Here is a 24,692-nt window from a genome sequence, read left to right on the forward strand (position 1 = left end):
GTCATGTGACCTAGTGACTTCAAACAAGGTTCAGAATGTCCACTCAGTGGGCCTACACATTGCACACCCTTTAGTTTGTCCATTTTTATCTCACATGGTTTTACATGAATTTTTCCAAATGTAGCATTTCAATAGCTCCTTGGTCATGTGACCTAATGACTTCAAACAAGGTTCAGTATGTCCACTGACTACCCTTCTATATTGCACACCCTTTAGTTTGTCCATATTTATCTCACATGGTTTTACATAAATTTTTCAAAATGTAGCATTTCAATAGCTCCTTGGTCATGTGACCTAGTGACTTCAAACAAGGTTCAGAATGTCCACTCAGTGGGCCTACACATTGCACACCCTTTAGTTTGTCCATTTTTATCTCACATGGTTTTACATGAATTTTTCAAAATGTAGCATTTCAATAGCTCCTTGGTCATGTGACCTAATGACTTCAAACAAGGTTCAGTATGTCCACTGACTACCCTTCTATATTGCACACCCTTTAGTTTGTCCATTTTTATCTCACATGGTTTTCCATGAATTATTCAAATTGTAGAATTTCAAAAGCTCCTTGGTCATGTGACGTCAAACAAGTTTCAGAATGTCCACTCAGCGAGCCTACACATTGCACACCCTTTAGTTTATCCATTTCCATCTCACATGGTTTTCCATTAATTTTTCAAAATTTAGAATTTCAATAGCTCCTTGGTCATGTGACCTAGTGACTTCAAACAAGTTTCAGAATGTCCACTGACTTCCCTTCTATATTGCACACCCTTAGTTTAGAATGTCCATTTTTTTTTTTTTATCTCACATGGTTTTACACAAATTTTTCTAAATGTAGAATTTCAATAGCTCCTTGGTCATGTGACCTAGTGACTTCAAACAAGGTTCAGAATGTCCACTCAGTGGGCCTACACATTGCACACCCTTTAGTTTGTCCATTTTTATCTCACATGGTTTTACATGAATTTTTCAAAATGTAGCATTTCAATAGCTCCTTGGTCATGTGACCTAATGACTTCAAACAAGGTTCAGTATGTCCACTGACTACCCTTCTATATTGCACACCCTTTAGTTTGTCCATTTTTATCTCACATGGTTTTCCATGAATTATTCAAATTGTAGAATTTCAAAAGCTCCTTGGTCATGTGACGTCAAACAAGTTTCAGAATGTCCACTCAGCGAGCCTACACATTGCACACCCTTTAGTTTATCCATTTCCATCTCACATGGTTTTCCATTAATTTTTCAAAATTTAGAATTTCAATAGCTCCTTGGTCATGTGACCTAGTGACTTGAAACAAGGTTCAAAATGTACACTCAGTGGGCCTACACATTGCACACCCTTTAGTTTGTCCATTTTTATCTCACATGGTTTTCCATGAATTTTTCAAAATGTAGAATTTCAATAGCTCCTTGGTCATGTGACCTAATGACTTAAAACGAGGTTCAAAATGTCCACTCAGTGGCCCTACACATTGCACACCCTTTAGTTTGTCCATTTTTATCTCACATGGTTTTCCATGAATTTTTCAAAATGTAGAATTTCAATAGCTCCTTGGTCATGTGACCTAGTGACTTCAAACAAGGTTCAGAATGTCCACTGACTATACCTTCATATTGCACACTCTGATGTTTGTCTACTTTCATCTCATACTATTAGACTTAAATCTGTAAGCTTTGCAGGCCTTCATTTTACATGGGTGTTTAAAAAAAACTTTTAAGTCAAGAAATGTTCCATCCTCGCAATAACTATCTTTCACATGGACACTGAAAAGATCCGCAAATGGCTGTATGTGGAATGGATCAAGGACAGGAGAGGTGTTCAAACAGAGGTGCTTAAAGGCAGGCGCACAGGTAGGCCTCATGAAAAACGATGTTTTTAATCACAGTAATAGGCAGTGATTTGTCAGTCACAGTGAGCTTGATAACGTGAAAGAATCATTTTTATAGCATCACTTTCATATACTGTACATTAAGACAAATCCTTCTACGTTGAGTATTAGAACGCAGTTTACATAACCTGATAATGACTTGATATTTGAGTGCATTCACAACAAGCCACCTGCAGACAACTTACAAAATGCAATATTGCATTTGAGGGTTCGTTTTTCTGATGAAAAGTTATTTGATGCATGGCCTACTATTTCTAACTGGGAAAATAAATTTGTCTTTTGTGAGTAAAATCCTTTTTCCAAAATTGATTTAGGTACATTTTTGTGAAGAGGTATGAGGGTTGTGATATGGGTCATTTAAGGGATCAATACATTTCTATATTGCTTCCCCAGTATCTGCATGAACCATCAGGCCAAGTGTTTTTGGTTGACCCTGCTGGACAGAAAGAGAAGGAGGAATCGGAACACGCTGCATTCAAATTCAGGTCTTAGTTAATCCATTGTACTGGATCTAATACATATTAGCATTTTACATACATTCATAAGTGTAATACTTTTTTATGACATACTGTGAAAAACTCTCTTGGCTGCTGGCTCTGTCACTTTCAGACATGCGCAGAGCAGACTTGAACCACAGGGGTTCTCTGTAAAGAAAGAGTAATCCCAAAGGCACAGACACACCCCTTGACTTTCAATTGACACCGTTGACCTGTATGTATTCTCTCCTGATTGGCTCTGTGGTGCACAGTCTGGCAGTCTGACTAAAGTGCCAGAGGTATGAGGAGAGACATCCTCCTTTGTATTTATGTGAAGAAATATTTCCTAACACTTTGGATCCAATTCTTGGACAGTTAGAAGACACAATGCATCAATTCAAAAACAAATGTATTTCTTATTACTGTCCATGAGTAACCTCAACCTTGTGGGTTTATGGGTGTTTGGGCCTAAAAAGTGCCAACTCAATTCTACCACTGACTAGTCTCTCATGCCCCTATGAACGGGGACACAGGGCAATAGTTTTTAATCTAAACCAGCCCTTTTTTACTGGAGTACACTAACCCCTAATTGGGGCTCTTTTCTTGACACATAGTAGCAGTTTACCAGATAACAAGTCAAGAAGAACAAAAAGTAGATTGTTGTAAGGGTGTATTACATCCTGTGCTGGCCCCATTGTCATATCCATTCTGTATTCTGAGTGGTAAAATCATAGCTGAAAAATGCCTTTATGTATGTGTATACATTTTCCGCCAAGACAGAACTGCCAAAGGGGGTGGAGTTGCAATCTACTGCAGAGACAGCCTGCAGAGTTCTGTCATACTATCCAGGTCTGTGCCCAAACAGTTTGAGCTTCTACTTCTAAAAATCCACCTTTCCAGAAATAAGTCTCTCACTGTTGCCGCTTGTTAGAGACCCCCCTCAGCCCCCAGCTGCGCCCTGGACACCATATGTGAATTAATGGCCCCCCATTTATCTTCAGAGTTTGTAATGTTAGGTGACCTAAACTGGGACATGCTTAATAACACCTTGGCCGTCCTACAATCTAAGCTAGATGCCCTCAATCTCACCCAAATTATCATGGAACCTACCAGGTACAACCCCAAATCCGTAAACTCGGGCACCCTCATAGATATCATCCTGACCAACCTGTCTTCTAAATACACCTCTGCTGTCTTCAACCAGGATCTCAGCGATGACTGCCTCATTGCCTGCGTCAGTCATGGGTCCGCGGTCAAACGACCACCCCTCATCACAGTCAAACGCTCCCTAAAACACTTCAGCGAGCAGGCCTTTCTAATCGACCTGGCCCGGGTATCCTGGAAAGATATTGACCTCATTCCGTCAGCAGAGGATGTCTGGTTATTCTTTAAAAGTGCTTTCCTCACCATCTTAAATAAGCAAAATGAGAAGATCCTACCATGGAAAAGACGATTGGGCAGACATAAAGTGTAAAGGAGGGGAAATAACTCACACCATGCAGCAGGACACCTTCAGCTGTGGGGTCTTTATAATGGAGGTTTGATAGTTATATTTACAATAATGAATGGTTAGCTGTTATGTGACAATTAGGTAAAAAACTATATTTTATTTTTTTGGTGTAGATGGCCAAGGAAGTTGCACAGAACTTCCCCAACATCCCCTCCCAAATTGATATGGAACCTTCAAAAACACATGGAGCAACTGTGAAAATAAATGGCTGAGGATATACTAAAAATGTCTGGCAATGACATTTAATTCAAAGTAAATGTAAATTCTTTATTTTTATGTAGTTGTGTGGGACAGCCATATGCCTATGATTTCAGAGTTCAACAAAGCCAACAACTGCTTCATGTGTGCCACTGATAAAGAACCTGGATGTGGCCCAAAGACTGACTGGGTTAGTAACTTTATTTAACATGTTTATAATCTTTTGACAACAGTGACGGCATGTAAGACAATTTATGATATAACACAATGGATGGCTAATTCGTCATACGGCATTGATATTATTTATAACGTGTTACACTTTGTTTTGTTTAGATTGAATGTTTTGCATGCCAACTGAGGTTCCATGTGCTGTGCCTAGGAATGAAGACAAAAGAGTTCAACAGAGTAAAGAACACAAACTGGAAGTGCAGTCTTTGTTGTTGAAAATGTATGCTATACCCCATCCACACTGAAGAGGCTCTGACATGTACATCAACCAGGGATAAAGAGAAAGTTAACACGGTGAAATGTTTCATACTTAATTGAAGTTAAGTATGAAATGTTGACATGTTGGAAAAGATTAAAGGTCTACAATTTGTTTAATTTGTCAATATTATATTTTTATTCATTGATTTACTGGCCACCATTACTGTGGTTACATGTTCAGTATATGTATTGACCAGCAAACCCACTGCAGCCTACCTCACTCTCCATCCCTGCTTTGGACAATTAATAGCATGACTCTCGTACTTTGCCCTTTTCCTTTATGGTTGATATTAACGATGAAAGGAAATATTATCTGTCTCTCTCCTATTGTGTACTGTTAAATACTGTGGAAAAATAAAAAAACAGGGAAAATAAATACTTAGAACTACCAATTATTGTAGATAAATATTAAAGAACAGGGTAAACACAACACTGGACTGAACCCCCTAATTGTCAAACTAATAATAATGTACAACAATATAGACGATACATGACTAGAGGTTATGCAATATGGGTGTATATCCACTGCATGCTTCTTAGGTGTGTAAATGACATGACCAAGGAGCTATTGCAAATTTGAAACTATGAAAAATGTACGTTACACCGCGTGATTTTACAGTACACAAACAAGAGTGTGCAATATAGAAGGGTAGTCAGCAGACATTAGGTCACATGACCAAGGAGCTATTGAAATTCTAAATGTTGAAAAATGTATGTAAAACCACGTGAGATGAAAATGGACAAACTAAAGTGTGCAATGTGTAGGCCCACTGAGTGGACATTCTTAACCTTCTTTGAAGTCACTAGGTCACATGACCAAGGAGCTATTGAAATTCTACATTTAGAAAAATTTGTGTAAAACCATGTGAGATAAAAAAAAAAAAATGGACATTCTAAACTAAGGGTGTGCAATATAGAAGGGAAGTCAGTGGACATTCTGAAACTTGTTTGAAGTCACTAGGTCACATGACCAAGGAGCTATTGAAATTCTACATTTTGAAAAATTCATGGAAAACCATGTGAGATGAAAATGGACAAACTAAAGGGTGTGCAATGTGTAGGCTCGCTGAGTGGACACTCTGAACCTTGTTTGAAGTCACTAGGTCACATGACCAAGGAGCTATTGAAATTCTACATTTTGAAAAATTCATGTAAAACAATGTGAGATGAAAATGGACAAACTAAAGGGTGTGCAATGTGAGCCTATGCCATCGGGTTAGCTACAACCAGTTTTGAAAGTGTTTGGAGTAATGGTTAAAGAGCTATTGACATTTGAAAATGTTGATTTGTCCCTATGTTGATGGTCCCTAACTGCTGTTGGTGGACGTAAGGAAAACTACAAGCGAATATCCGTCGAATATCTAACCTGAAACTGGCTCGGTAAAAACTCCTTGCTTGGTGTGCGAAACAATGAAAAATTGCCACCTGCTGGAGGGAGACAGATTTTCCGCCGAGTTGGGCCTCTCTCTTCCTCTTTCTCTCTGGTTTCTCTAGACACAGCTTCGGTCAGACCAAAGATAATTATGGTTACCCCTTCTGTCTGTGGTCAGACCCTTCTCATTTGACATGACCCAAAGATGATTTGGACATGTGAAAGAGTACCCCCTGTCGGCACAAATAACATAATGTAGGAAATGACCATTTCAAAATAATGTTTAGGTATGTTATTTCTGCAAATTCACAGTGAATAGCGTGTATGGATAACAATCCACAATCTAATGTATGTATTCTATTTTAATAAAATCTAAGAATGTCATTCAGTTTACACTTCTACCAGAAGTTGTCTACTCTGACGTTGGTTGAAGGAAGGCGTTGCTGACGCGAACGAGTGGAAAGGGAAATGGCGGACCTCGAAGACGTTAAACTGGACGGGAGGCCACTACAATCTCTCCGCGTGGCGGATTTGAAAGCTGCTTTGGAGGAGCGCGGACTTCCTAAAAGCGGACAGAAAAATACTCTCGTTAAGAGACTCAAAGGGGTACGTTTCATTAAGGATCCGAGACAATTTATAACCTGCAGTCGCTAAACCCTCGGTGTTGGCTAGTAGACTGGCGGATGCTTGTCTTGCAGGCCGGAGTGCTTGCCTAGTTTGAGAATAAAAATGCGTGTGCTGTTTACTTTATGTGGTTCTGATGTTTTGTCGTCGTTGGAAGCTTTGTGCTATGTTGTAAAACCTTTTATGCCTCTTATGATGAATAACTTGTTAACATAAGTTTAAATGGACGTGTGTTGTTTATATGAGACATGTCTAATAGCTAACTATTGCTGGTGATAACTAGTTTTATCGACCGCAGCAATGTCTGCGCTTTGTTGATGTGCACGAGTTGGGGGGGTTATACAATGTGGACGAGCCTGCAAAGTATTATGCTATTTACTGTACTTTAAGCTTTTGGGAAGCGTAGTAAACAAAATAATGAATAATAATAAGTAAATGTTATTCGGTTTTGGGCCTCGGATCATCTAGGAATTCTTGCTTGATTGTATAATTAGAAGATGTAATGTTAGCCATCCAAGTGGATTGCAAGTAGCGTGAGAATCATCTAACAAACACGTAGTTTTAAAATATATTATAAGTCCTAACTAGTTAAGTGTTGTATTATATCGGCCAATCTACGCTTCTTCTATGACTATGAGACGTTGATCTTGACTTTGATGTTTTGCTGAAGTGTTCCATGCCAGTTGAACCAGTATCTGGGCAGAGAAGGACGATATTCATCGTGTCCTCCTCGGCCCAGATACTGGTTCACACATGCCGGTGTCTGCCGTGTGTGTGCTTTCCTCTGAGCACATCGTGGAGCAAGCTCAACAACATGATTATCAGATGCAATACAACAACTACTAATTATTTAGGGAGTTAAAGGTTGTTTACTGTTTGTCATAATCCTTTCTTATGTTTGTGACAGGCTCTCATGCTGGAGAACCTCCAGAGAACCTCACACCATCACATAGGACTGCAGCCAAACTCCCAGGTGAGACCTATCAAGATGTTGCATAGCAAGGATCATGTTTTAGCACCATGAAGATTGACATTGGTTAGGTTTACCCATTAAATTGTTGGGAGTATGTATAGTGTGACTTTCTTCCTTATTTTGTTAGATTGAACCATAACATAATTAAATCGTCTCCTTGTAGATATTTGGCAGTTTCTCTGATTATTTTTTCAAGAGGGTGGTTATCGGCAAGGATTTTATTAGCCTCTGTTTGTCTTGTGTATTTCAGATTGGTGAAGAGATGAGCCAGAACAGCTTCATAAAGCAGTATTTGGCGAAACAGCAGGAGCTCTTGAGGCAGCGTCTGGAGAGAGAGGCCCGTGAAGCAGTTGAAGATGATGGTAAGTTGGCAGTGCCCCCCCCCCCCCCTCACCTGTACATATTGGCTTTGGGTTTATGCTCGAGTAGTTTACATGACCGCTCCATGCCTTTACTGAGACAGCTTTGTTTGTGTATCAAATCAGATCAGCTGACTCATTTCTTGCTGAGGGTACTTTCCCCTCTTACATATCACTACTATGTTTTTCCAGATACAGACAAAGAGGACCACACAAAGGACAATAACAGCTCTGCCTGTGCTGCCCCAGACCAGGTTTTTTGCAGACTAATCACTGTATTCTTTCGGGTTTTTAAGTCTCTTGTTGTACAACTTGCATGTATGAGAATCTTGCATGATTGACCCGATCTTACATGCAGTTTAATCAAGGCTTGAATAATTGCTTGCATGGGAGAAACTCTGGCATAGTCCTGCAACATACTCAATCTCAACTCTCTTTCTGACCTCATCAGGATGTCACACCTGTGTTGGTTGACCAGCACAAGCTTTTTGGCCTCTCCGAGGGAAAGGGACTAGCAGGCCCAGCAAGCGAGGGAGAGGGGCACATGTCCAGAGACGGCCATGTGTCTGCTCCACCTGCCCCTACCTCTGCTGCCGTTGCCTCTCTGGCTGTGCGTGTTGGTGAGCAGAGACCGGAGAGAGTCCCAACCTCTAGTCAAGTCCCAGCAGATAGCGATGATGACGGCGCTGATGAGGACTGGGATAGCGGTGCCAGGAGGAGGAATCTAGGAGAGCCACCAAGAGGCCAGCTAGCAAGAGCGAGGTCTGGAGGATCCCGCCAACACCCACAGCACATTCCCCCCCTATTGTCTCCGCAGCTTCGACAGCCTACCCCTCCTCCCTCCCCTCCCCCAGAGTTATCATTCCCACTGCCTGATACCCCTAAACAAAGCCCCCCTAGTCCAGGTGAGCCCCCAGCTAGACAGCGTACTTCCAGTACCTCCAGCTCTGGCTCCTCTAGCAGTGGCAGTTGTAGTAGCAGCCCAGATCCACAAAGCAACACAGAGCGCAAGCCTGGCCCACTGACCCTGCTGGCACGCAAAATGGCATCAGAGGGGGCTTTCTCTGGAGTTGGGTGGCATGGACGTGGGGATGCAGAGAGGCAGGACAACAATGCTGCAACTGCAACAATGTCTTCTGGTAGAGGTCCTCAAGAGGGCACAGTGTCTGCCATCACCCACACAACCAATGCTGCAGCCAGTTTGCCCTTCCCCAGACTGGTTCCAGTAACAAACCAGGGAGTTCTTGGAGGCCATCTCCCCCACAGTGAAGTTCCTGTGAGTGTGCTTAGGCCCACTATTATGGAAGAGAGAGATGCTGTATGGCAGCAAGAAAACAAGGAAAAGGAGCTGCAGGCAGAGAGGGAAAGAGAAAAATCCCCTGAGCAAGAGCGATTTGGTGCCATGGAGCAGGAAAGACTGGAGAGGCAGAGAATATTTGAGCAACAGCGTGCTGTGGAGCAAGAGAGGGAAAGAGCTTTGGAGCGAGAGAGGAAGGAGAGAGAGAAAGCTTTGGCGCGAGAGAGGAAGGAGAGGGAGATGGCTTTGGAGCGAGAGAAAGCTTTGGAGCAAGAAAGGAAGGAGCGTGCTTTGGCGCGAGAGAGAGCACAAGCTCTTGAACGAGAAGAGGAGGAAAGAGAGAAAGCTTTGGCAAAAGAGAGGGAAGAGCGAGAGAAAGCTATGCAATTAGAAAAGCAGAGAGCCATGGAACGAGAGCGAGCTTTGGAGCAGGAGAGAGAGAAGGAGAAAGCTTTGGAGCGCGAGAGGGAGGAGAAGGCGGCTTTGGAGCGCGAGAGGGAGGAGAAGGCGGCTTTGGAGAGCGAGAGGGAGGAGAAGGCGGCTTTGGAGAGCGAGCGGGAGGAGAAGGCGGCTTTGGAGAGGGAGGAGAAGGCGGCTTTGGAGAGGGAGCGTATGGTGAAGGTTTTGGAGTTAGAGCGGCAGAAAGCTTTGGAACGGGAGATGAGGGAGAAAGAGAGGGAGGAGAAGGTGAGGGCTTTGGAGCAAGAAAGAATCGAAAGGGAGAAAGCCCTTGAGAAAGAAAGAGAGGAGAGGGAGAGAGCCTTAGAACAGGAGAAGGTCCTACAGAGAGAAAAAGAGAAGGCTTTGGAACAGGAGAAGGCCTTGCAGAGAGAGAAAGAGGAGAAGGAGAGAGCTTTGGAACAGGAGAATGTCTTGCAGAGAGAGAAAGAGGAGAGGGAGAGAGCTTTGGAACAGGAGAAGGCCTTGCAGAGAGAGAAAGAGGAGAAGGAGAGAGCTTTGGAACAGGAGAATGTCTTGCAGAGAGAGAAAGAGGAGAGGGAGAGAGCTTTGGAACAGGAGAAGGCCTTGCAGAGAGAGAAAGAGGAAAATGAGAGAGCTTTGGAACAGGAGAAGGCCTTGCAGAGAGAGAAAGAGGAGAGGGAGAGAGCTTTGGAACAGGAGAAGGCCTTGCAGAGAGAGAAAGAGGAGAAGGAGAGAGCTTTGGAACAGGAGAAGGCCTTGCAGAGAGAGAAGGAGAGAGCTTTGGAACAGGAGAAGGCCTTGCAGAGAGAGAGGGAGAGAGCTTTGGAACAGGAGAAGGCCTCGCAGAGAGAGAGAGAGGAGAGGGAGAGAGCTTTGGAACAGGAGAAGGCCTTGCACAGAGAGAGAGTGGAGAGGGAGAGAGCTTTGGAACAGAAGAAGGCCTCGCAGAGAGAGAGAGAGGAGAGGGAGAGAGCTTTGGAACAGGAGAAGGCCTTGCAGAGAGAGAAAGAGGAGAAGGAGAGAGCTTTGGAACAGGAGAAGGCCTTGCAGAGAGAGAAGGAGAGAGCTTTGGAACAGGAGAAGGCCTTGCAGAGAGAGAAGGAGAGAGCTTTGGAACAGGAGAAGGCCTTGCAGAGAGAGAAGGAGAGAGCTTTGGAACAGGAGAAGGCCTTGCAGAGAGAGAAAGAGGAGAGGGAGAGAGCTTTGGAACAGGAGAAGGCCTTGCAGAGAGAGAAAGAGGAGAGGGAGAGTGCTTTGGAACAGGAGAAGGCCTTGCAGAGAGAGAAAGAGGAGAGGGAGAGAGCTTTGGAACAGGAGAAGGCCTTGCACAGAGAGAGAGTGGAGAGGGAGAGAGCTTTGGAACAGAAGAAGGCCTCGCAGAGAGAGAGAGAGGAGAGGGAGAGAGCTTTGGAACAGGAGAAGGCCTTGCAGAGAGAGAAAGAGGAGAAGGAGAGAGCTTTGGAACAGGAGAAGGCCTTGCAGAGAGAGAAAGAGGAGAAGGAGAGAGCTTTGGAACAGGAGAAGGCCTTGCAGAGAGAGAAAGAGGGGAGGGAGAGAGCTTTGGAACAGGAGAAGGCCTTGCAGAGAGAGGAGAGAGCTTTGGAACAGGAGAAGGTCTTGCAGAGAGAGAAAGAGGAGAGGGAGAGAGCTTTGGAACAGGAGAAGGCCTTGCAGAGAGAGAAGGAGAGAGCTTTGGAACAGGAGAAGGCCTTGCAGAGAGAGAAAGAGGAGAGGGAGAGAGCTTTGGAACAGGAGAAGGCCTTGCACAGAGAGAGAGAGGAGAGGGAGAGAGCTTTGGAACAGGAGAAGGCCTCGCAGAGAGAGAAAGAGAAGAGGGAGAGTCATCTTCCTCCATGGAAGCGTAGTCGTGAGTTTGGTCTTACCCCCCTGCCTACTCCTCCCCTCTCCACAGGAGCAGGTAAGATGGCGGCAACAGAGGAGGGTGGGGAGCCCAAAGTGCCATCCCTACCCCAAAAAGCATTAAGAGACAACCAGCCAGCTGAATCTGGTACGCCCCTGTCACAATCTCTAGCAATGTCTCTGTCACCCCAGTCCTCCTTCAAGAAGTTCCGTTTCTTGAGAGACCCCATAGTTCTATCCCAATCTTCTGCATCCGGGGTCATCAAGAGGCCCCGTACATTCTCTGAAAGCCACCATCCTCAGTCCTTAGCTCTCCAGTCCCCCAGCAAATTTGGGGAACCAGAGCAGGAAGGTACTCAGCAGGGGTCCCAGCCTTCTGCTGGACAAGCAGCACCAAAGAAGCCTGCAAGACAGGGTGTCCTTGTTTCTGGAGCAGACACGTCGGGGACGACAGGGCCAGAGAGGGAGACCCCAGTGATTTCCACACTGGGCAAGAGTCCTGAAGAAGAAAAGGGTAAGAGCCTGGTGTCAGAGGAGCATGTCCAAGCACATAGAGAGGAGACAGACAAACAGGTGGTGGGAGAGACGGCCAGAGAAGCAAAAGCCCCCTCAGGTCCAGCGGGAGCTGTGCTACCTCCCTCACCCCAACCAGTGGAAGGCAAGGTAGAAAAAGGAAGGGAGAGGAGTCAAAAGATAGAAGAAAAGCTGGGAAGACGGTCTTCCTCGTCGAATGACTCCTCAGATTCTGGGTCGTCGTCCTCAGGTTCGTCTGGTTCATCATCATCCCAGGGCAAAACACACACCACTCCCAGTGGTAGAAGGGTGAGTGGTCTATAGGTGTTCTTTCTCTCTCAATCAATGAAATGATGATCCAACAGCAATATGAGAATATTAATGTTCATTAACCATGTAGCCTAGTACTTGGATTTTCTTTAGGTTGTTTTTGTTTTTCATTTTGTCAGGGCCTAGGTTTTACAAAACCACCCAAGCAGTGACAATCAATGGTCATTGGAGATCAGAAGCTGTTTTTTCATTCATGTTCAAAGTAACCTTGTCGAAGTGATCAAATCCAGATGTTCAATGTTTCAGGAAGGCTTCTGATTTATGAATAATATGTTTTGCTCTAGTAGTAACAGATGGAGGCAAAGGGGTTTTCTGTGTGCGTGTGTATGCAAGTACGTGGTAGGTGTGCTCTTGCTGGACTCTTTAAGCCTACATGATGTACTTGTAAATCACACAAACATGAAACAACTTGCAGCAAAACAATGATGAAATATTAAAAGATGATCAAGTCCATTGTCATGTACTGTTTTTTGTCTTTGCATTGCTTACTTAATAGCACAAAATTGGGGAGAAAGAGGTAAAAAAAAAAAAGGCAAGCCGAGACGTAATGATGGCATAACACAAACACCCATCATTCTTAATTTAACCATAAGTTGGCTAAATGACAGATGTATACTTACAACTGTGACTCAGCTGCTCATGTCTTGATATTTTGCACAATATACAATTAATTTACTTGTTGGAGCCAGACACAGGAAGGTCAGCAGAGATTCAAACTAGTCTCTTTATTCTCTACAGATCTCCTAAATATCTTATTTTATTTTATGGTTCTTCCCCTCTGACACCACCCTCTTTATGACCATCAGAAACCATTCCTTGGAATACATGCTGGAGAAGACAATGGGCAGAAGGACAGCGAGGGAGAGGAGGTAAAGACAAACACTACAAGGTGAGTTTATAGAATTGGTGCAAAAGACAGACACAGTAGCAGTCAAAAGTTTGGACAGACCTACTCATTCCAAAAAAAAAATGTTTGTGACTATTTTCTACATTGTAGAATAATAGTGAAGACATCAAAACTATGAAATAACACATGGAATCATGTAGTAACCAAAAAAGTGATAAACAAATGTATTTGAGATTCTTCAAAGTAGCCACCCCTTGCCTTGAGTGATGCACCAATATGATATTTTTGGCCAATACCGACGTGATATTTTCCTTGCCAAAAAAAGCTGATACCGATATTTAAAAGTTTTGCGGCCTTTTAAGCGTTCTAGTACAGTTAAATAGTTAACACACACAAATGGACACAGCGGTCTAAGGCACTGCATCTCAGTGCAAGAGGCGTCACTACAGTCCCTGAATCGAATCCAGGCTGTATCACATCCGGATGTGATTGGGAGTCCCATAGGGCGGTGCACAATTGGCCCAGCGTCGTCCGGGTTTGGCCGGGGTAGGCCGTCGTTGTAAATAAGAATTTGTTCTTAACTGACTTGCCTAGTTAAATAAAGGTTACACACACCACACTGACCAAAAAGTTATTTTGTTTCCATTTACATATGTCCCCATTTATCAGTAAAACATAATCAAAACAAATTTCTTTCACTTACTTGCTGTGCTGTTTCGTTGTTCAGTTGTTTCATTCTCAAACAGGATTTTGTATGGAACGCCGTTTGGGCCTTTGCATGTCAAAAAAGACACACATCAAATAACACTATTTGACCAATCAGGACCTGAATACGACAGCACTTCACATAATTATTTAACGCGTTCATACATTTTTTACGTAGTTATTACATTTCATACGTCACAACGATTCATCGATACGTATGCTATAATGCTGGTAAAGTTGTCTCGTGCACCTACAGTGCTGGTCATAAAAAAAGCTAGCTAGCTCATGGATGCAAACAATGTTCTTCCCCAAAAACATAGCAAAACAATATCTGTTTCAGTGCTAGGTGTCATCGTCTAAAATAACCCTAATTTAGAAGACAGTTATTATTTGATTAATGGTGGTCGGACCCGTCTGTGAAGCTTGCCACAATAAGGATTAGCCACAATAGTGGACTTTGCAGTTAGCCTTCAAAATAAAAGTATAGCATAATTCTATTTGCGTCACTGGCAATGACATGCTTTTCTTTTGAAGGCAAACCGCAAATTCCACTATTGTGCCTAATCCTTATTGTGGCTAGCTTTACAACACATAACCCGTTCTGGTCGAGCCTCACTAGCCAGATGAAGCTAGCTGGCTGCTTATAATGTTAGCTTTGGGCAACAGGGTTAAGTTGCAGGCTAGCTATTTATTTTCATGAACTGAAGTTCAATTTCAATAGGCGAACAACAAGTGGCAACCTAGCTAATACTTACTCACAAGGATTCCTAAATCATTGCTAAGAATAATGAAAATGACTGCAGTTTCTACTGGTCATTGTTTTCAGGCTGGTTCTATTGGTGCTAGCTAGGTACCAAGCTAAAGCTAGCTACCCCAGAAGTTGCAGTCAAACAAATTATGCTTTATTACCAACGCGGTATTGTAAAAAATAAAAAATAAAATTGGCACGCAAAGACCCAAACGGCGTTCCATAGTATGTATGTCGTGAAGCTAATAGCAGTGATGCTATTACTGTGCAACTCCGGTAGGGAAACATCTGAAAAATAATACACTTTTTTGTGTGTACCGGTGCTCGACCAGTCAGCGAAAAAACTAGCATCACCCACGACAGAGAACGGTTGAATGTCAAGGGTAATAAATTCCATTGTCTTGGCTTTAATGGATTCGCCTTTGAGTTGTCTCGCTGAAATGTTCTTACTCTTTCAATTGACTGCTCGATCCACACAGCAGACATTGTGGGCTAGGGTAGGAATGCTGTGTTGCACGTGTACAGCATAATTTTACCTGGCGACATTACGTCATGTACCTACGTTATATAAATCGGTTTTGCACATCGGCGTTAAACTAAACATTGGCTGATACTGGCATTTTTAGATAATGTCGGCCTATACCTATATATGGTGCATCCCATAACCTTTGAACATGGAAATAGCTGTTCTATCTTTCAGCCTACAGTAGCAGCCAATGTGTGGTGTTCATTGTAGGCCTACATTCCATGAGACTTTGGGGGGGAAAAACACGCAGGGCTTGACATTAACCTGTTTATCCACTTGTCCTTCAGACAAGGAGTTGACTGAAAATTATGTGGTTGATGCAAGAAACCACTTTACAAATAAAATGCATTATTATTTCCATACTATTGTTAAACAATCAGACAAATTATGCTACCCTCTGGCTATTGGCTAATGCAACACTGCCCCTTTTGACAAAAAAAAAGCTCTTTACTCGACTTGCTTTTCAATCACTCCCCTATTGCTGACTACAAATGATCTATAACCGGGCTAATAACTCACTAAATAGCAAAGGATATGAACAAAATGTGCACACGTGGCTACATGCAGCTCTTGCTTTGTTCTCAAAACAAGCGCATCTACTCATGACCACAGCTGTAAACAGTCTATTTCAAAATAAATAGCACAGGTCTATTTGCATATAGGCCTACTGCAGCTCTGATTGGTTATGCCGCACCGGTCTGTGTAGAGTACGGGCTGAGTCCTGGGCAATACAATCCTACTCTGATGCGTTCTCGCTACAACAAAATATTTTGCATTGTTTGGTTTTGCTATGTTGCACCGAAAGTGGCTAATATTGCGTTGATTCGATCACAATTGCCACAGAAAAGGGGAAAAAGTTGATAGTGTTAACTAACTGGGGAAACTAGAAAGTTGGATTCAATTGTATCTTGAACTTCTCTCCATGGACTGTTATTTCTTCTGCACTCTGCTCACAGCAGTCTCGGAGCCACTGCGAGCCCACCCGCAGTTTAGAAGGAACATTGCCATCAACTCAAGGTCATGTTGGTTATTGTCTGCTTGGCTCATCATTCAAGCAAGCCAAGTAAAATTATTTGAAATAGGGTGATAACTGTCGAGTAGCTACAGGTTTCCAATTTGACCCAGTTTATTCAAATTAATTTCCAGGCCACCAATGCGCCACAAAATTATTATCTTAAAAAAATATAGCCAACTTTTGTGTGCAGTCTATTCAGAATACTGCTTATTAAGTTTGCTATTCCGAACTCGTAACTCCATAAAGCCAATCTGAAAAATACCAGAGAATACAAGTGTCAACCTCACAAGATTTACCATCTCTATTTGTAGACAAACTTGCGGTGCTTGACCCCCTACTATTAAATGTGTTGTCAACGGAAGAATCACAGGTTAATACAATTCCTGTCAGGCGTTTAATGCGACTGCCTAGAAACCGGTGTGACTGAGAAAATGAGGGTCCCTTTTCCTGTCTCATTTTTCATTCAATATAGCTGTGCTGTGTGTATGGTTTGGTTGTAACCGATGACAACGCATTGCATCGGCCAGCAGCCTAATTCATTGCAAAGCGTGTCTCCTTGTATGGTTTAATCGGGCTGAGATATTTGGCTCTCTACCGGGCTTTGTAAAAATGCTGTCCGGGGGGATTAAAAGCCGTTAAGCATAAGGTAGGAAGAGAAGAGATTGTTCGTCGTGGTGCTTGGATTCTATAGCAACACCCAGTTTGCAGTGTTGCATTGTAGCGACATTGTTTCTCGTCCAGCTCTTTTAGAACCCATTGCAATTTTGTAGCAATAAATGTTGCGCTGTCAGATTCTTAATGCGAAGCACAAGAGTCCTCCTGTTGAATGATGGTGTGAGGGTGGGTGTACGGGAGGTGTATGGGGGGCGTTCAGTCACCGCTCTCATTGTACTGTGCCGCTCCTTGGCGGAATTAATGAATGAACCAAGTGAAAAGGGATTGCGTTTGAATAGGATATTCCAAAGTGTCTTGCTTTTCAGAGTGACTGCAGAATCTGCATGAATTGGAAAGAGAATGCGCGAATGGCAATCATAAGCATACACATTTTTATCTATTGTTTATTTTGTTAGCAGTCCTCATTTCATACATCAAGTTCATTTTTTACAGAAGCATGATTACATTCTAATAATACATTCTATCTAGGTTTTGATTTAGCGCAAAACAAACGCCTAATATTTTATCAATGAGGCTTCTTCTCTTATGGAAGTAAATGCTTAAAAAGCAAATGTGCAGATGAGGGATTCCCACCTTATTTGGTCATATGTAGTAGTTGCACCAGATATTGAAGCTCTTCTTGTCTCTGCTACAGCAATCTGCATGGAGCACCCTGTTAGGCAGGCCATTCTTTTTTGGACAGGACACTACCATATTGCTTGTACATCCTATCCCCATATTGCATATTTTTTTTACCCTCTTCTGAATACCTTTTTGCCATGAACCAAAACCCCCCCATCCTCCTGTCTCATTAACCTTTCATCTTGTCATCACTCATTTTCATTTCTTTCATTCTCTCCATAGGGAGGTGAATGAGGCTGCCATGGCTGAGCCTAAGAAGGCTCCTGAGAGCAGTGAGGAGGTAAGGCCACTGAGGAACACTGGGACTTCATGACTCTGTAGAGAGGGCTTGGACTGTTGCTGGCCAACCAGTGCGGAGGCATCACTCCAGTTGTCAGCCATCAAAATGAACCATATCAGTGAGGAATTAGAGATGAGGTGTTTGTTTTTGGTCATAGTTTTAGGTGGTACTATTGAGCGTACCAGTGCTCCATCTTCTCCAGTTAACAATGTCTCATTTTCTTTTTGCTTAAATCCCCCTGTCCCATTGTAGGCAATTAAGTGCTTTTAGGTCATGAAAAATGCTAAGTGATGAGGTGTGTATATATACACTGCTCAAAAAAATAAAGGGAACACTTAAACAACACAATGTAACTCCAAGTCAATCACACTTCTGTGAAATCAAACTGTCCACTTGGGAAGCAACACTGATTGACAATAAATTTCACATGCTGTTGTGCAAATGGAATAGACAAAAGGTGGAAATTATAGGCAATTAGCAAGACACCCCCAATAAAGGAGTGGTTCTGCAGGTGGTGACCACAGACCACTTCTCAGTTCCTATGCTTCCTGGCTGATGTTTTGGTCACTTTTGAATGCTGGCGGTGCTTTCACTCTAGTGGTAGCATGAGACGGAGTCTACAACCCACACAAGTGGCTCAGGTAGTGCAGCTCATCCAGGATGGCACATCAATGCGAGCTGTGGCAAGAAGGTTTGCTGTGTCTGTCAGCGTAGTGTCCAGAGCATGGAGGCGCTACCAGGAGACAGGCCAGTACATCAGGAGACGTGGAGGAGGCCGTAGGAGGGAAACAACCCAGCAGCAGGACCGCTACCTCCGCCTTTGTGCAAGGAGGAGCACTGCCAGAGCCCTGCAAAATGACCTCCAGCAGGCCACAAATGTGCACGGAGATGGCACTTGATTGGACTAATGGGCTGAGGGTTTGGGATGACTGATCTCGTCTGTCTGTCACCAACACCTGGCTTAACTGGTTCATACACACCTGTATGGCCACATACAATCTCACCACACAGATGGGTCAGAGTGGAGATGAATAGGCAGACACTCAATAGACTGTTTCAAACCCTTCAACGACAGGCCTGTAGATGTCTTCCCATGGGGTCACTTCAGTACATTTGTCTTCTCACCATCTACACACGAATGTGCTGCTTAATGGACAGTTTAACTGGTCGATATTTGTTCTGGACTAAGCGGTTTCTCTGAGAAAGGACATTTTGGGATTTTGTTCTCCAACTGTTCAGAATGGGATCCAAATTAATATCATGAGGACAACTTGGGGCCTCTCTTCATGGCTGTTTTTCAAAGACATGATCTCGGACATTTTGTTAACTTTCTCAATGGTCTTCAGCATTTCTTTGGACTCAACCAAATGTCTAGTTGTTGGCTGAAAAAGGGACTTGCCAATTTGTTCCCTTTTTCTGCTGCTACCTGTCACACAACACTGTCTCCTGATGCCCCTGAGGAAGAGGGTGTCTGCTTATGCCCCTTCTAGTTTTTGGAGTGACTCTTGTTAATTATTGATTATCCTTATCCCATCTCCATTGAACCTCAGTTGGACAGTCACAACAAAGGCATGACAAAGATCTGAAAGGACTGATATCTGACCTCTTAAGGACTTGACTCCAAAACCTTTTCAAAAGCCACTCAAGCCCCGCCACCACTGAACTACAGAGCCCATCCTGCCTGCCAACCAGCTGTCAGATTTCCACCCAAACTTGACAACCTCCTTTTGATTGGACCCTTGTTGCCTAGATACAGTACATGCAGTCAAGATTGGGCCATATCCATCCCAGTAAGGATCAGGTGTCAGTGGTACCAGGGAATAAGTAGTCATTTTCTCAATGTTATTATTTACTATATTTAGAAAAATGCATAGTTTGTTGACACCCTCCTCTTACCCTAAAATGGGGGAATTGATTCTGACATAATTGTCAAATCCAAATGGATTAATTTACATATTTATGGCTACTGCAGTTTGGAATGAAAAATGGTTATAAACCACCCAATATTTCATAGTCTTGTTTTATGACTCAGTAATCCTGGCAGCCTCTTGGTTTACCAGCTACACCATTCAGATGTTCTATGAAAGTGAAATGAATTTAAACTGCAGTATTGTCATCAGGCTACTATGTCTTTCTGTGTGTGTGAGACTTCGGCTCCCCTAACACCATTCTACACCAATCATAAACACATTTGGGGCTTCAGTCATTATCTTAAAGTCATACGCACTGTTTTGAGACCAAGCATATATATAATCCACAGTATGCTCACTACAGTGTGCCATTGAGAGACCTATATAGCGATACTATATGACTCTGGTGCTATTCATTCATAGTCTGGCTATGTTGAGGTGGAAAGTAACCTGCAGTCTCATCTAGTTTCTCTTCCCTTGTTCACCCACCCACTTTCTCTTGTCCTGTCTTCCCTTCAATCTGTCCATGCACCTCTTCATCTTTACCTCTCACCTTTTCCCCTCTCTACTTTGGGGTGTGTTTATTTCTTTTTGTTTCAGTGTGAGACACCAAAGGCATTCACAGCCCGTAGGATCTCCCTTAGCAGTGAGTATACCTCCCTCTAAACGCTCACGCCTGTTTTGTTTTTTCAGCCCAGTAGGTAGTCTTGGTTTTTTGTTTAGTTTGCATATGTGTGAGTGAGCGCCAGTTATAGATGCGGTGATGTGTTTGCGTTTGGCCATGGTTCAATTCTCTTATGTCTTCCAGGCAGCAAGGCCTCTCCAGGTGCTGTCAGTGCAGAGGGCGAAACAGAGTCTGGGGCCGGGAGGAAGAGGCGATGGGGATCCAGCACTGCAGTCACAGCCAAGAAATCATCCATGAGCATTACCACAGACTCTCTGAAGGTATAGCATCAGTACACTGCAAAAAATACTCTTGTACATATTACTTATCTAAAACACCTCAGAATGAATACTAACAAACTTTTTACTATCTGAGTCTTGATGCTTCTTTCTCCCACCCCTAATCTGTTGATTCTGTTTCTCCCCAGTCTCTGATCCCAGACATCAGACTGTGTCCAGGCCAGGAGATGGTGGTGGATTTGCACCCAGAGGAGGATCACCTCTCTGGGGTGGAGGAGGAGGGCAGGGAGCGGGGTGAGCAGGACCTCAAGATCAGACGCACAGTCACACAGGTCAGAGTTAAACTTTAACTTCACCTGGTCTGTGGACTGTACATTTATCTAGTTTCAAGTAGTAGGAATGTATTACTGTAAATTGGTTTTGCTGCACTCATTAATAAAGGTGCATTCAGTAGGATTTACTATAACGGCTAACATCCTTAAATGACCCAAAGGTATTAGCATTTGTGAATGTCATATTAAAACGTGTGTGCCGCCTCTTCCCCACCCACCTGTAATGTAGGTGGTCCCGTCAGTGACCCAGGAGAATGGACAGAAGGAGTCCAAGAGGAGTGAACATGAGGAGGAAGACCGAGAGGATGGAGGGGAGGTTAAAGGAGACAGAGAGGAGAAGATGGATGGCTCATTCCAGAGAGACTCATTGGAGACACAATGCCCCTCTCCCCCCAGCCATAACATGGAGATGAAAACAGGTGATGGATTGATCCAAAATTGAAGATAAACTTAATTTTCTTGTCAGATCAAAACCTCTAACCCTGGGCTAGATTCTACCCTTTGATATGTTGAGTGAGGTCAGGTTGATGTATCTCTCTATCTTTTCCTCTCCTCAGTGACCCCCAGTGACACATTGATCCGTCGCTCCATCAGCCAGCTGAAGTCTGGCGTGTCCATCACCATAGATGACCCTGTCCGCACGGCCAAGCAGCCCTCTCCTCCACGAGGCAAAGTGTCCAACATCGTCCACGTGTCCAACCTGGTTCGTCCGTTCACCCTGGGCCAGCTGAAGGAGCTGCTCGGTAGGACCGGCACCGTGCTCGAGGACAGTTTCTGGATCGACAAGATCAAATCTCACTGCTACGTCACAGTAAGTCTCTGTCTGTTGGCCATCATCCTGAATCCAGGGCTGTGTCTCAACCGACATCCTATTCTCCGTATAGTACACTTGTTATCATCCGTCGGAGGCTGTGGTCAAAGCTAGTGTATTTGACGATATGGGGGACGAGGGTGTCATTTGAGGTGCAGCCCAGAACAACACCTACATCTCCATATTCTGTCTTCTCTAAGGCAAGCCTCACTGTTCCTCATGGATGTCCTGTCTTGCTCTCCTTTTTCTTCCAGTACTCCAGTGCAGAGGAGTCAATTGCCACTCGTGCAGCCCTGCATGGGGTGAAATGGCCTCAGAGCAACCCCAAGTTCCTCAGCTTGGACTTCATTCAGCAGGAGGAGGTAAGACTATCTGCGTTCTCGTGGTTTTGCCCTACCTGATGATGGATATCGTTATGGTAACTCTCCCCTTCTGTCTGTAGCTGGATTTCCACAGAGGCCTGCCTCCCCCTGAGAGGGCTGGGGAGGGTGAGCGGGGGGCTGCGGCGGTGCCTGGTCGGGGGGCGGCCCTGCCCCCTCTCCTGCCCGAACGGGAACAGTGGGCGGAGCGAGAACATGAGATGGAGCACAGGGAGAGGACCCGGGCTGAGAGGGAGTGGGACAGGGACAAGGTCCGGGACTTTGGTCCAGGAAAACCTGGAGAGGAAGCTGTCCCCAGACGATCCCGCTCCAGAGAGAGGAAACGCAAGGAGAGGAAGATGGACAAGAAAGGTGATGAGTTGGTGATGGAAAAATGGGTGTTTCGATCTGTGCCCTGTTGTCAACTGTATGTTTACTCTTTGTGTTTGTGTTTCTTCAGAGAAAGCTGCAGACGAACCTCCTGTCAAACTGCTGGATGAACTGTTCAATAAAACCAAAGCAGCCCCTTGTATATACTGGCTCCCCCTCACAGAAGAGCAGGTCAGTTATACACACACAACTCAACTATCTGAACAAGATAATACATTCATTATTGATATGGGGTACACATGTCCTTCCTTATGTTTGTTGAAAGTATTGATTTCAATTGTTCACAGTCCATATCTCTGACGTTTTCCCATGTTCTGTTTCTTTGTGGCCAGTTTGCACAGAAGGAGACAGCTCGACAAGAGCGGATGAAGAGGAGGAAGGAGCAGCAAGAGGAGGTGGAGAAGAAAAGGGAGGAAGAGCGCAAAGAAAGGATGAAAGCCGCGAGTGTCGCATCTGGAGAAAGAGGCGAGGGGGAGCGGTACAGAGAGCGAGAGGGAGACTGGGGCAGAGATGGAGAGAGTGGCAAACACAGAGAAGACTGCTACCGCAGACCTGGGGGCAGCAGTGCAGGGGGGACCAGACGCTCACGCAGCCGCAGTGACCCCCCACCTCGTGACAGACGACGCTAGAGGGAATCGGTGGCTGGAACTGTCTTAAAATAACCCCCTCCATTCCCCATCACTACATTTACTTTGTTACAATATAAGACCCTTACAGTAGACCAACAGATGTAGTCACTATCTGTCACTTTTTTAAACACACACCGACACACATACAGATAGGGACCATGGTTTAGCGGTGTTTTGCCCAGGCTGCTATCTGTCTTGCTCCATTCTGAAAGTTTAGATTTTATTTCATTTTGACTGACTTTATTATTATTTTTTATTATATTCTTGTGAGATTGACAGTAAGGCAATCGTAGAGTTCTATGCATACACACACTGGTTTTTGGCCTTCACCAGTTGTGTGTGTGTTCCACGACTGGTTTCTGTGGGGTGCTTCATCATTGCTGCATGTTGTCCCAGTCCACTGTCCTCAGCCTTGTGTCCTAGGGAGGACTGACATGGTTGTGCAGTGTTCTGTCCCCTCTGTCTTTGGTTTGAGGGATGAGACTATTATCTGCAAGATATTAGAAATGACACGCTCCTCTGATTGTGTTTTCATCTTCTAAACGCTTCTTTCTGCTCATCCAATAGTTCTCCCTATATGGTCAACGCAAGCTGGAGAAGGGGTGCATATTAAAACTCCACACAAATGGTTTTAATAGTTTTTTAAATCATTATTAAAGCTTTTCTTTTTTGTTTACTCCTGTGAATGTACAAATAAAATAAGTTTGACAAAGCTTTTGCGCTTGTTTTCTGCAAGAGTGAACTTCTGTCAGTTGGAGATGCCCTTACTTATTCAGATCATTGTAGCAAAACAAAGAACTATATGGATTAAAAAAATTACCTGTTTCACACTTTTCATGTTCCTGGTAACTTCTTCATTTCTTAATCCTCTATTACTATGAAGCTGAAAATAGCATATACCTTAAAACCAATGCCGGTCAACAACAAAAAAGTTGCAGTAATATTGGAGATCCACAAGGTGTCAGTGATGGACAACAAGCATTTGTAGGAAGGGCTTAGGGCCATGAAGTAGATGAAAATTAGTAATTAATAGGAAGATGAACGGGAAGGTTTTCTGGCACAGGCTTTGGGGGAGAGTGCATTTTTATTTATTACTGAAAGCAAATGGCTCTAAAAAGACTGTCAGATGAGGAAAATGTGATGGTTAGAATAGCTTTTCCCCATATGGCTTTATCAAGGCAATAAAATACATGCATTTTACTCTGCAGTGCTGTCAATTTTTATTTCACCCAGAATTTTATGATATCCGATTATGATCTTGTCTCAACGCTGCAACTCCCCAATGGGCTCGGGAGAGGTGAAGGTCGAGTCACGTGTCCTCCGAAACATGACCTGCCAAACCACCTAATTATTTTTTATTTTTATTATTTCACCTTTATTTAACCAGGTAGGCTAGTTGAGAACAAGTTCTCATTTGCAACTGCGACCTGGCCAAGATAAAGCATAGCAGTGTGAACAGACAACACAGAGTTACACATGGAGTAAACAATAAACAAGTCAATAACATGGTAGAAAAAAAAGAATCTATATACAATGTGTGCAAAAGGCATGAGGTAGGCAATAAATCGAATAATTACAATTTAGCAGATTAACACTGGAGTGATAAATCATCAGATGATCATGTGCAA

The 24,692-nt window shown here is 43.6% G+C and overlaps 1 protein-coding gene across 2 annotated transcripts; it reads left to right on the top strand.

Annotated features, from left to right (window-relative positions):
* Window positions 1-6,364: 6,364 nt before the first annotated feature.
* Window positions 6,365-23,777, top strand: LOC139550421 (apoptotic chromatin condensation inducer in the nucleus-like). 2 transcript variants are annotated; one of them, XM_071361307.1, is made up of 17 exons: window positions 6,365-6,540; window positions 7,466-7,531; window positions 7,782-7,893; window positions 8,083-8,144; window positions 8,342-9,664; window positions 9,725-12,292; window positions 13,120-13,202; window positions 17,673-17,730; window positions 20,241-20,286; window positions 20,449-20,585; window positions 20,732-20,875; window positions 21,105-21,294; window positions 21,433-21,686; window positions 21,941-22,048; window positions 22,129-22,417; window positions 22,506-22,606; window positions 22,768-23,777. In XM_071361307.1, exons 1-17 carry the CDS (start codon window positions 6,403-6,405, stop codon window positions 23,062-23,064), a joined length of 5,976 nt encoding a protein of 1,991 aa, XP_071217408.1. In that variant the 5' UTR covers window positions 6,365-6,402; the 3' UTR covers window positions 23,065-23,777. The 2 variants fall into 2 exon arrangements, with proteins under 2 accessions (XP_071217408.1, XP_071217407.1); XM_071361306.1 differs by having other exon boundaries at window positions 6,372-6,540; window positions 8,342-12,292.
* Window positions 23,778-24,692: the final 915 nt, after the last annotated feature.

The sequence above is a fragment of the Salvelinus alpinus genome, chromosome 23 (assembly GCF_045679555.1).
Source record: "Salvelinus alpinus chromosome 23, SLU_Salpinus.1, whole genome shotgun sequence".
Taxonomy (NCBI): domain Eukaryota; kingdom Metazoa; phylum Chordata; class Actinopteri; order Salmoniformes; family Salmonidae; genus Salvelinus; species Salvelinus alpinus.

Coding starts and splice junctions, on each gene's coding strand:
- LOC139550421 (XM_071361306.1), top strand. CDS start 6,403: ATGGCGGACCTCGAAGACGTTAAACTGGACGGGAGGCCACTACAATCT. Junction 12,293..13,119: donor CCACTCCCAGTGGTAGAAGG/GTGAGTGGTCTA, acceptor TATGACCATCAG/AAACCATTCCTTGGAATACA. Junction 22,049..22,128: donor ACTTCATTCAGCAGGAGGAG/GTAAGACTATCT, acceptor TTCTGTCTGTAG/CTGGATTTCCACAGAGGCCT.